The sequence below is a fragment of the Drosophila pseudoobscura genome, chromosome X (genome assembly GCF_009870125.1).
Source record: "Drosophila pseudoobscura strain MV-25-SWS-2005 chromosome X, UCI_Dpse_MV25, whole genome shotgun sequence".
Lineage (NCBI taxonomy): Eukaryota > Metazoa > Arthropoda > Insecta > Diptera > Drosophilidae > Drosophila > Drosophila pseudoobscura.
In genome coordinates this window covers 67,908,854-67,922,287 of record NC_046683.1, presented here as the reverse complement: position 1 = coordinate 67,922,287, position 13,434 = coordinate 67,908,854, and the positions used below count along the sequence as shown (strand labels likewise).

Sequence of the window (13,434 nt, the reverse complement as noted above, 5' to 3'; positions counted from 1 at the left end):
GACGTGGGCGACTGATGTGACACTTTCATGCTTTCAGTTTTTCTACTCGGTCGTTTGTTGATTTAAACTAAATTTGAAATTGCAATGCAAATAAATAGATAAATATGCCGTTCTCTGTGCGGCGCTGCTGTTGCTGTTGCTGTTGCATTTATTGGTCAGTAAAGCAGAGCGCCAAACAAAAACAAACAAATATGCACCACGCGACGCGACGCCACCCACCCACACAAACACTTTTCTTGCTGTAGCATAGCTTTAATGCTTGTTGCCCCACTCTGTGTGCATGGTGGCGCGACATGTTGTCCACACGCAGGCACATGGCCTGAGACCGTACCACCAAAGCCATTGCCAATTCTATTTCTGTGGCAGGCAGCCAGCAGCAGCAGCAGCGAATGCAAGTGGTTTCTCTTGGCCACAACACAGACACACACGTCTCCAACTTTCACGGGCTGCAAACACAAGGGGCAGGCGACTCGCGATAGGGGATAACGCCTTGGTCATTAGATTTAGTCAGTTCTCGCATGAAATAGCAAAAACTCACACACAATGGGAAATGAGAGTGAAAACTTACTGATCCGTTAAAAAAAAAAAAACAACTAAGGGTATACCAAAATAAGAAGAAATATTCATATTTTTCAGGCAGAAAGTTCACAGATGTTTTGCAGTTTTGTACAAATAATCATGAACTAACAGCAACGTACATAAATACAAATATATGGTTATCAATTTAAATTAATTGTATTAAATGAATATTCTATGAAGAAAAGGGCCTTACACAGTTCGGGCTGTTATGGAAATTATAAACAAAGACAAGGACACACATCGAACATTTGATGATAATCAATAGAAGAACATATACCTACACATTCCCCCAGATACAGTGAGAGAGAGAGAGGGAAAAAGCTAGGGAGAGTGACAGAAACAGGTGTACTTTCTCCTGTTAAAAGAAAAAGGTTTGAGGCGTCGTCAAAACTACATATAACCTTGAGGGCATGAAGGCTTGAAGCTCCTGCCCCTTTTCTGCAGATACACACAAGGTAAAGGTTCATTCAATTGGAACAGTTGTAAAACCGAGAAAGAATGATGCGTTTTAAGGTATAGAAGCTTTAGATACCCTTGTATTTCTACTAATCTAAAGTAAATAGTGTTCGTAAAAGTTACCTGAGGCTTCCTAATGTTACATAAAATCATATTTGATTTCACAGTTTGGCTTAAAAATATTTATGTACTTCCTTTTCTGTATAGAGGATATCATAAAGGATTTGTAGCGTGAGCACTTAGTTTGATTTCACGGCCGAAGAGGCCAGTCCCAGGGTCTAAGCGCTCCAAGAGACCAAAACTAATCATTCACTGCCAGGAGCGGAGTTCAGCTCACCTCCAAAAGTGTGTATTTCTCCATATGTGTCGGTGTGTGTGTATCTGTGTGGCATCGTTACTTCCAGAGAAAACATCAATTATGCACACGGCTGGTATGGCGGGTACGGGTAGATATGCTGGGAGCTATACACGAATCAAAGCGCCCTAAAGTATGCTACAACATTGACGTGGCCTTTTGTTGGTGTAGTGTGCCACATCACACCACTCTCTCTGTGTGTGTGGGTGGGTGTAGCTTCCTTTTTGGCCAAGACACAGGAAACAGGATGCTGTGAACGTTCAAATTCAACATAATCGATGCTTGTCGTACGAGTGCTCGCATTTAACCCAGCCCGGCAATTTGTTGGCGGCTTCATAAACATTTAGTTTTATTTCCAATTTACCTTCTGGCCACGACTCCAAAAACAAATCGTACTATCCACTGATATCCATGACTGCCCGTAGCTCCTCTCTCTCTCTCTCTGTGACCAATGAAAAAAAAGAGCAATCCAAGATATGCCACATTTACATATTCATTTGAATGCCAATAACAGCTGCAGCAGCAGCAGCAACAGCAGCAACATCGCTGCTGACAGCTTCGACAAGTGCGAAGGAGGATTATGCAAGCGCAATGAATACCAGAAAAAAAAGAGAGAGAAAACACAACACATAAGAACAAATTCAAAAAAACAACAACTAATACTCATAGCCGTAGCCTCAGTGCCATGTGTCGCTGTCTGTGAGGTGGAGGAATGGTTGTACGGTACGCCATGATACAATAAGATACGAATACGAATAGTACTCGTGGATAATCCGCTAGGGTACAATGTGTATAAGACTTCAAATTGAAACGTATATTTGTAAACAATACGCAGACGTCATAGACGAAAACCGAAAACCCATTTAGATGTGCACAAGCACACAAGTACATACGAGAGTAAACGAGTACACGAGTAAATCCAGAAACAGAACACTATTTCGAACAGAATAGAAAAACACTGCTGCGACCGCAGATCTACATCTATACCCTCCGGCAGACCAGTCGTAACACTGAACGACAAAGGGTTCGTGCAAAAGAGACACAATATCAGTCAGAACGTGTCGTCAGGCGTTGCGTAGCCACTGCAAACTAATTTGTTCCGTTTGGTTTTAAAATTGATCCGATCTGATACAGATTCGGCAATCTGGTAGCTTTGGTCATTCTCTATGATTGTGCGTGTTTATTGTTCTGGAGTCTTGAAAATTGTGGATGCCACAAAAAGTGGAGCGAAATTCTAAAATAAACTTGTAGTAGTGAGATCTAACAGGAGTATGGATACCAGATTTGGTTGCTCTAGCTTTAATAGTCTCTGAGATCTGTGGATGCCACAGACTTTCGTCCTTTGCGGGGGCGAAAGAGGTGGGGCGAAATTTTGAAATACACTTGTGCAGGTTCGATTTCACAGGAATGTGTATACCAAATGTGGTTGCTCCAGCTCTTATAGTTCTGAGATCTAGGCGCTCATTTTTAGCGATAGGCACAGCCGACCATGACACTTGTCTGTTAAAAAGAGACGGAGCGAGAGATAATGAAATGGTTTTCTTCATTCTGGCTATAATCGTATCATTGATCTGGTTTGCATTCCGCGATTCTGTGTTTTCGCTTTTTCTCGTATCTTAAAAATTGTGCATGCCACATATTTTCGTCTTTTGGGCGGGGCGAAGTTTTAAAATACAGAGTGTATTCCAGTGACATATCATAGAAGTTTGGATACAAAATGTCGTTGCTCTAGCTCTGATAGTCTCTGAGCACTAGGCGCTCATATTGACGGGCAGGCGGACGGACGGACAGATAGACATGGCTCAATCGACTCGACTATTGATGCTGATCACTAATATATATCCTTTATGGGGTCGAAAACGCTTCCTTCTGGGCGTTACGCAAATCTAATCACCACAAATCTAATATACCCCCATACTAATTTTGAGAATCGGGTATACAAATAACCAGAAAGAAAGGATTGAGTATACCTATTTTTATATAGATACACTTGCATATAGGGGCATGGAGAAATATAGATAAAAGAAAGATAGACAGATAGATAAAGAGGTATATATTAAAATAGTGGTTCCAGGCAACCGAGGCGCACTGCCGCATGATGCGCAACACTTAGATACATACATATGTGCATACAAATGTCAAGGGTTTGTTTATTTTGTCAGCCAAATATCTTAGAAAATAGAAGACTTAACCCATGCGAAGGGCGCTACCGCATAACGCGGGAAACACAGATAGAAGATGGAAGCAGAGTTACAGATAGGACAAAAAAGATTCAGTCCACAGTTGTAGACTAGTTTTTTTGACCAACAAAAGCTTCCTTTTTCTACCTAGACACCCGTTCAAAGGGTATATTCAAATACAGATTACATTTCGCCAGAGCCAAAAAATCGTTTGGCGATTGCCACAGCGCTGTGTTGTGTGCTGTGCTCTAGCCGCGTTTCATTTCATTTCATTTTGGTCATAATGCTGGAAACGTGTTTTTCCACTCGTACCACAGAGCAGGCAGCAGACAACAGCCACAACAGTCATCAAAATATACGATATATATGTGTGTATATGTGTATGTATATATGCATCTATGTATATATAATAAAATAATCTATGGCGAGGCGTTTTATTTTATAGTTTTTAATATGCATAAACTTGTATTGCCTTTTTGGAATCCGTATTGGCTCGTTGTTTGCCAGAAATTTCGCATGTTATCGCCGCGTTTGACAAGTGTCAGGTAGCTCTGGCACAATGCAACAAAACAGACACAAAAACAAAAAAAAAACAACAGACTTTCAGGAGCGTGTTGTATTTGTTGCTTGGGTGTGGAGGAGGGAGGCAGGCAGGCGGCGCTCCAATTGGCATTGAAAATGGAAAATATTGTTTTGGTCTGATCTGCCAAGTGTTTTTTTTTTTTTTTTTTTTTTTTTTTTTTTGGGCTCTGTCTGGGTTTATCAATGGCAAATGGCATGAGTCATGTGGCATGGGGGAGGTGGCGATTTATGTAAGTATTACGAGTACTACAACATATGATTTATTCAATTGTTGTTGTTTTTTTTTTTTAATAACAACAAAATAACAAAAGAGAAAATCATATTCCATGAATTCTATTGATTATTTTTTTTAACATTTCAGCTGTTCTTCAATTGTAACTATTCATACACCTCTCAACCTTTAAATATTCCGAGGACTGTTGACTTTTCCGTTAACAATCAGCTTTAGCTCTTACTTAAAACTTTTCAGAAGCTTTAACTTTTGTTTTTGCTTTAAAATTACACAGAAATTAAGTATTTTTTTCTATAACTCACAATTGATATTTCCACAGATTTCAATGTACCCTACCTCAAGAAATTTCATGACATTTTCGTTGCTTTTCTATTTAACTTTTTGTAAATCACCTTTTCCTGCCTTTGCACTTTTTCGCCACTTTAAACAATATATGTTTCCACACTTTTTTTATATTTTTGTATCACTTTTTTTCAATTGATTTCAACGCTCAAGTGGGTATTTTCTTATCATTTTTTTCTCGTATATTTTCGTTTGCTTTTTGTGGGGATTAAATAAAAGACTGGCACTTTTTAATGCGGCGGTTATCACTGTTTATGCCTCAACGTAATCGCTTAACTGAATCATTATCAGTCTACAAAGAGAGTGCGAGAGAGAGAGAGAGTGAGACAGAGAGAGGGAGACAGCGAGCGGGGGTGGGGTAGGGGTGTAGACAGAGTGAGAGAGAGAGAACAGATATCGCCCGTCTGGCATGGGTAGCGGACGCCGGTATACTGAATGAAACCTGGTTGAGCGATGGTTTCTGGGAGCGCGCTCCATGTTCGAACAGACGTGACGTCGTTGTTCACCTGACCGATTGATTGATTTAGTGAGTGGTTGAGTGAATGACTCAGGGACTGATTGACTGACCAACTGACCAAATGAATGAGTGGGAAGCGACTTAACTGGCATTACATGACGTTTCTCTTTCAAACAAAACCGTTCTGTACTGTTGACATATTTACGCTTCATTGGCGTTGATTGTTTGCAACACCCCGCCCCGCCCCGCCCCGCCCCTTCATGTTGCTGCTTCAGCCTCTTCTTTTTCTTTGAACAATGGCTGCTAATAAGCCTGTGCCCGTGCCCGTCCCGGCCTTTAGAATTGCAGTCTGCTTTTTCAGAGTCGAGTTCTCCACTGAAATTGAATTAAAAGCAGTTTTTGTTCAACTGTTGCATGCAAATGAGTTGCAGCAAACGTCAACAGTCGAACAGCCCAACAGTCCAATGACGGCCTGCCAGTGGTGGCTGCTACTTTGTACCTGATCCCCACACACCCCTCCTGGAGCCCTCCTGGCAGGGGCTCTTCTGGCTGCTGCTGACGGACATGTTTTGCATACAAAACTCGCTCCTCTCCCTCCCTCTCCCTCTGTGACGTTGAATTTTGGCCTTTTATAGAGCCTGCACTTACCTCATGGTAACACTTGAGAGGACACACACTTACACACTGAAAGGGTGGCCGGTTTTAGGCCAAGAGAATGCAATGATTGAATTAGAAGTTAATATGTACGGAGGACAGACAGACAGTTGGATACTCCTCTGGTGGGTTCGAGGTGTGAAAAGTGAACTTTCGTCATGCAACATATGTCTGCACATCTCAGAGTATCTGGTGGTAGCAGTGTTCTATCTACAGTTCCTGAAACGAGAAACCTTTCTTTCCTATAAATATAGATATGTATGTTGAACCAAGATGACCATGTTGCTGCTAACCGCTCTCTAAGGGTATATCTCTCTCTCTCTCTCTATCTCTCTATCTCTCTATCCCTCTATCTCTCTATCTCTCTATCTCTCTATCTCTCTCTCTCTCTCTGTGTGTGTATCTGTGTCCTCAATTAAAATTAATTATGCCCAAACGATACGCTCAATAAAAATTTAATTTGTGAAAATATGAGCCAAGAAAATGAGCCACACAACACACACACACACACACACATAGTGAGGGGGAAAAACTGAAAAATGTGACATTTAAGTGCCAGAAGGAGAAGAAGAATCATCATCGTCTACGAGTATCAACGACAAGTCACATACACACACAATAATTGAAATTGAATTTTCAATGATAGCAAGAAGAGACATTGCTGCCACCCGCACCACAGCACTGTGCAACAGCAGGCAGCAGATTTTTGGCAAACTATTTATAATCCCAGAATCAAGAACGTTTTCTGGCTCCCTGGTTTTTTTTTTTTTTTTTTTTTTTTTGGTTGGCAACAAACTGTGGTTGCCAGCAGCTCGAGTTGATTATAGGATAATATATATTTTATTTTCAAGCACCAATTTAACCAATAGATTCTCTAGATATTTTCCGCTAATAAACACTTGAATTCGGGAAAATCTGTTGTGCATTTCCCCACCCGCTTTTGGGATTAAACCTCAAAATTTCAAATACAGTTACACTCACACAGAGTCCCACACTCAAACACTCACATACAAAAGTCTACAAATACGAATACGGCCATGCTGCGTGCCAAGTGGAAAATATTTCGCAAGTTTTTCTACACACCCGAAATTTTGTTGCTGTTGCTTTTCTAGCGGCGACTACACGTTTATTGTGTGAAAAATACTATAGAAATAATAGGGAGCAGAAGAGACAGGAACGAAGAGCAAACAGGGTGAGGGGGAGGTGGGGGATTTACAGAGGGGAAGGAGGGTAGGCAGTAGGAGGTGCTGTTGTGATTAGTTTTTATACATTTAACTTGCTGTTGTTGGTAGTGGAGCCGCAGAGGCACCTTCCTCTAGAATCCCTATACAATCCATTGTTGCCGGCAAAACAAAAGATTGGAATCCCGCCACAAGCGTTTGCAACACTAAGATACCCCTTAACGGAACTCTATCGACAAGTAATGACACTCAAAGCTCGTTGCTCTGGCACTGAGAGGACAGGTGTTCAAACAGCCAAGCGAAATTTTTTGTATGCATTGTGTCAGTAATATTGAGCCGATTCCAATTAGATTCTGCAACTTGTAGACAAGATGTAGATCATAAAGATTCTACATTTACGGCTTTCTTGTAACTTTACGAAATAAATATACCCTTAAAAACCAAAAGAAACTGCAAAAAAAAAACAAGGCATAGCCAGCAACAAAAAGAACAAAACAATGAATAAAAGCAAATGAAACTGAACATTTTTTGGCAAACAATTCAGGGCTAAATATTTTGTTTATGTGTTTTTATCACACGCAGAAAATGCCTGCCTTGCCACGCCACGCCAGGTAAAGTAAAAGCGACGACGGGGAAAAATCTAGATAAAATCAGAAAATCTGTGAAAATCTAGCATTACTTGTATCATGCCGAATCAGATGATATTTTGAGGGGAAGTTGTGGTAAAAAGAAATCAAAAATAATTGGATTGTTTTCGCCGTTGCGCCATTTCCTGTTTCGAGAAGTACATAGATAATGAAAGAGACTACAAAATAATATAAGAAGATTCTTTCGCATTTCATTAAGACATTTTTCTGGGTTAAGTGTATTTTAGGAAGGAAATTAATGGAACTATTCTAGGGAACTACTCTAGGAATCTGTTGCTTAAACCTTAAATAAGAAGAGCTCTTAAGAAGAAAATACTTATACTTTTAGATAGACTCGTATAATTAGTAGACCTTTGGAAGTTTTTGGTGGGTTTTCGTTTAAGATCGTCTAGCATTAAATTAATTTTGAGGACTGGTTTCTCGACTTCGGATTAACATACATATCTCGGACAGAAAAAGTGTCGGAAAATTGATTTTCTCAAGGGCTCATGCCAGCCACCGGTCCGGTCCGCAGGCTAAGAATTGTTCGGCTCTACAAAAATATGAAGAAGGATAGACTATTGCTTTGCGTTAGACGAAGCATAAACAGCTCGTTCAATAATCCAAGAAATTCTGTGTGTTTGCGCTTAACAGCAAACTACCGACAAACTACCGGCCCTCGGCCAAGAAAGCCGAATGGTTTTTGGACAAGTTTGTCTGGTCGTAAGCCAGTCGGCACCTTTATCCGATGTCGAGAAACCGCCCCTAAATGGTTGAAAGCTACTTAAGTATATAAATACCTTAATAAGAAAAATCTCCTGCTTTAATTAACATTGAAAAGCATATTTTACCTTTGGGGTGAGTTCTTTCTGGGAAGCAGTACCCAAAGAATAGGCTTTCATCTTTAATGTTAGAGTCCTATCGCTGCTAATGGGAGATACCTTAAAGAAGCCACACAAAACGAAGCCTTAATTTAAGCCCCTTCTCAATATTCCCCTTTCATTCGGAGATCCCCTAAGTTATTACTAAAATATTACTTGAATATTCTTCAGGCTGCAGCCTTAAGCTCAAGCAAAAGTTTCGTTAGTTGAAAGGGTTTTTGGGAGGGAGGACGGAGGAGGATGGATGGTGGTAGGGTTTCGGAGAATGGAGGTTGAGGTGAAGGTGAAGGAAGGTACCTACCAGACACGAGGAGGAGACACACGCTTACACATTTAATTGCAAAAATTCTTAATTATGCATGAAACATTGCGAATAACCAAAGAGAAACACATACATATACATACATAAAGAGAAAGAGACAGAGAGAGAGAGACAGAGGCAGATAAATAATTAATGCGAACAGCGAATAACAGAGGCCAGCCAGGGCAAAATGGAGACTTTTCGTGGATCGACTGTGGGACTGTCTCTCTTTCTCTTACTCTCACACGCTTCTCTTTTCTTTCAATCGCTGATGTTACAGCGCGCGTTTATAAAGCAAACAAACAAAGGCGCCACATACACACACATATTTTGCGTGCCACCTAATGACGCCTCTATTCATTCCAGACGCACCAAAACACCAAGAGCCAGAGTGAGAGAGAGGGGGGAGAAGAGGTGGAAAAACTGTTGCGCCTAGCCAACATTCGTTTGCAATTTTCACGTCAACATTTTTTCCCCACCCTCAAAAGGCAACAGCAATTAGGCAAAGTCTGCGGTCAAGTTTGTTGTGATATTGAAAACAATCCCGTGCCCAGGTCCAGGTCCGGACTACCCCGACAATGAGGTGAGAATCGATTGGGAGATTTGTTGGCGAAATTCCAGAGCCAAACACTCCCACTCAGAAACACAAAAAAAAAATTTTACCCCCACACATATTTTTTTTTGTTTTTTTTCTTTTCCTGTTTTGTTTGTATCTTTTTTTTTAATTAGTTAAAGATTTATCTCTGGGTATCCGTTGATTGCCTTCTAAATATGCTGCAGCTTCAGAACGTTATAATCAGCTAAAAGAAACCACTAGAACCTCTAGAGGAATATCCTGTTATCATAACCGTCATAGGAAATTGCTTTGAATTACAGAGAATCTGGTACTCAAGCATTTTGCCTGTTGTAGTGTTTCGATTGTAATTAATTTTCATTACATTTTTATACCCGATACTCAAAGTGAGTATTTGTAAGCTAGAAAAGGACAAAATGTCAAAGCATAAAAACATAAACCTTTTTTTGGGCCCTTTAGGACTTTTTAATTTTACTGTTTTGTTAAAACAAAAAAACAGAAGAAATTCGCTGTTTCTATTATTTTTTTCATCATACATACTCTTTTTTGTGTGGAAACCGCTTGCTTCTTCTGCATTTACAACGAATACAACACACTCTTCCTTGCAATCAATCAATCAGAACTTACCTGCAAAAAATAAGGCACAAAAAATAAGAAAAATAGTCAGAAATTAGTCAGAAGAAAATCTTGTATGCAGCACACTGTCGCGTGTGTAGCTGTATATCATTGTATCTTTGTATCCGCATCTGTGTTTGTGGATATGTCGACTAATTGCGCATACTCCGCATTGGTCAACGCACCTTCCAAGGCTGCCACAGAACGAAGAAAAAATATCTATGGGCAACAGCAGAGGCAGCAGCCGCATATTGCGCTCTAATCATAATTTTATGATCTACAAATTAATTAGCATGCGCTTGAGTGTGATTGCAATTTATTAGACACCAAATTGAGATGAAAATTCATGCGATATTTTCATTCATAAACATTGCAAAACAGCGGTAGGGGGGTGTGTGTAAAGGCAGTGGCAGTGGCAGATGCAGGGTGTGTGGCATAAAACTCACTAAATTTATTAATTGCTAGCAAATATTGCTGAATTGCCGCCGCTGCCTGTGTGTATGTTGGAATTATGTCGTCATGTGTACCGCCGCTGACTCAATACCCACTCCCCTCCCCTCCGCTCCCCTTCCCTTTAAATCGAAAAGTTCAAAGTTGCACAAATCTGTTGAGAACATACAAGTTTTTCGCACGTTCTGCACATCGAGAATGGTAGGGGGGCATGGGTGCACTCTCGTGGTCTGAGGAGGTAGCAATAAACATCCCCCCACCCCACAAAACCGTACGAACTCTGAAGGGGTTGGGCAATAAATAATTGCAAACATTATTGGCCACTCGGCGGCGCATTCTGCCAGAGAGAGACACACACACACACACACAAGCCAGCAGAAGATCCGTCGGGATATACGCCGATCTGCCTACCGGACACCGCTGAAAAATTCTCGAGAGGATCATCTACAATCGTCATTTGGACGCCATTGAGGAAAGGGGAGCACTCTCTGATGCGCAGTATGGCTTTTGAAAGTCCCGCCCAACTCGCTGGTCACGAAAATAGCGAGGAAGGCGATGGAAGGTAAAAGATGGAGATGGGGAGAAAAGGAATACTGTACAGTAGTAATCCTCGACCTGTGGAACGCGTTTAACACGGCACGCTGGGCAAGGATCATAAGCTGCCAGGAGAACGCTGGACTACCAAATTACCTTGTGAGGGTAATCTCTAGCTACCTCTCAGACGGTACCCAGTCACAGCAGGTGTCTCACAGGGGTCGGTCCTTGGCCCGCTCTTGCGGAACATGATGTATGACGATGTCCTCCGGCTTAGCCTCCCACCAGGATGTAGGCTAGTAGGATTCGCAGACGACCTAGCGTTAGTTAGAGGCGGCCGCGAACAACTCAATCCGGATAGCAGGTGAGTGGCTCAAAAATGCTGGACTTGATCTGGCAATCCACAAAACGGAGGCTGTTCTGATATCCAGCAGAAAAACCATGGAGTTCATGACAGCGCACTGCGAGTCAAATCCGGATTGCAAACGGTCTCCGATGACGCAGCGCTGGTCCTAGCAGGGATGATCCCGGTGGATATACTGGCTAGGTAGATGGGCGCAACGCCTGCCGGCACCCAAGAAGAAAGAACGCGATCGAAAGTAACCTGGCAAGAGAGATGGGACACGGTCCGCAATGGGAGGTGGACCCACCGGATGATCCCCAACATCGAGTCGTGGATGGGGCGGAGCAGCGGGGAAGTGAATTATCACCTCACCCAATTCCTGACGTGGCACGAAGGCTACAGAAAGTACCTGCATAGATTTAGGCATTACGACACCCTACAGTGTCCTGAGTGTCCAAATGCCAGCGAGCATGCGGAGCATGTGATGTATTACTGCACAAGGTACAGCTCAAGAACACAATTTGTTCTACCATCAGAGGAGCTGTCATATATGACCGAGTCAGAGAAAAACTGGATGATCTGTGGATGATCCATAATGATCTGAGAAGATGCGAAAGGGAGCGAAGCTTAGCAGAGAGTGCCGAAGTAGGCAACCCATCCCCGCGAAGTAATACTTAGCGGTGATCCCGCGGGGAAGTGAGCCGGGAAGCCCCGGAGGAGTAGTCCAGTTCGTTAACTGGTACGGGCTGGTCACGTCTCTAAGAGATTCTCACCCACCATGAAAAAAAAACACACACATACGCAATCTCTCTTTCACACACACGCACACACACACACACATGCAACAACATGTATAGAGAAAATAAATGCAACAACAATAAGGCCTTTTCGACCAAAATATTGCATTCCCATAGTTTCGCAATAATTCGACGATGACTCAAGAGACGACGACGAAAAATTATAGCCATAAAAACAGAAAAAAAAATAAAACAAAATAAAACGAGGGGGAACGTTGTGAGTTGCTGCTGCGACCGCAACTCTACATTTATATCCGATACTCAGTCAGTATGACTCTCCTCCGCCAGGCGCCGCAAATAATAAACGACACGACAAAGAGTGCGTGCGAGATAGACAGAAAATGTGTCTGAACATGTCGTCGGGCGCTGCGTAGTCATTGCAAATTGATTTGTTCCTTTTGGCTATAAAAATGTGCCGATCTGATCAAGATTCTTTTAGTTTTCTCGTATCTTCAATATTGTGGATGGCACACATTTTCGTTCTTTGTGGGGGCGGAAGGGGGTGGGGCGATGTTTTGAAATCTACTTTTAACAGTGACATATCACAGAAGTCCGGATTTAATGTCGTTGCTCTAGCTCTTATAGGCTTATAGGCGGAAACGCTTTCTGCTGGGTAAGCTTGAGAATCGGGTATAAAAATCATTTGCCATATTAGAGGTGGGTGCAGGCATGATGGGGTGGCACTTGGCATAGATCTCTGGGGGCAGGATGATGTACGGCCATTTGACAGTGCGACTACCCACGCCTCTGGTTAGCAGCCCAGCCGCTCTCTCTCTCCCACCCCCCTCATGTCGTTTCCGGTGTGCTAAACAATTGGCAGGAAATCGCGTCTTGCGTTAATAAGCCGCGCGATTGTCAAGGCCAAAATTGCGGCTGTAATCCAATATTTGCACTGCACAGAGAATTTTTCATTGCAAATGGTTATCTAGCGAATGTTGGGGTCACATATTTTAGACACATTTCAAAATTTTTCCAGCAGCAGCAAATAAAACCTCTTTGAGCCTCTACGGAACATGCAACAGTTATATTCTTTAACTTGAACCTAACAGAAAAACACTATAGAAATCGGATCTAAAAATACAAAAATTGTTGTGACATCCAAAAATTCACCAAAAGAGGAACATCCTCTAAAGCTTTTGTATTCGTTCAGCAACGCCTTCTTTTATGTTCAATTTTGTTTTGCCTTGAGGCTTCCACCTTTACCACAATTGTTGCAATCTATTCTATTGATCCTGTGGGGTTGCATTACTTAAATGTTTTACAGGAGGCAGCTGCAACAGCAACAGCAGCAGCAG

The 13,434-nt window shown here is 41.9% G+C and overlaps 1 protein-coding gene and 1 long non-coding RNA gene across 3 annotated transcripts in view; one reads left to right on the top strand and one right to left on the bottom strand.

Annotated features, from left to right (window-relative positions):
- Mrtf (Myocardin-related transcription factor) overlaps nt 1-13,434 on the bottom strand; it is a 50,807-nt gene that overhangs the window by 14,759 nt on the left and 22,614 nt on the right. Inside the window, exon 1 of one of the 2 annotated variants that reach the window (XM_015187002.2) lies at nt 1,373-1,442. The exons of the other annotated variant lie outside the window; for it this stretch is intronic. Within the exon in view, the coding sequence (XP_015042488.2) occupies nt 1,373-1,427 (55 nt within the window). The 5' untranslated portion in view covers nt 1,428-1,442. Of the gene's footprint in view, nt 1-1,372; nt 1,443-13,434 lie in introns of those variants that run through there. 2 annotated transcript variants of the gene reach the window in all.
- LOC117184883 (uncharacterized) lies at nt 4,286-4,837 on the top strand. Its single transcript, XR_004470344.1, has 2 exons — nt 4,286-4,382; nt 4,514-4,837. It is a non-coding gene; the product is annotated as an uncharacterized lncRNA (long non-coding RNA).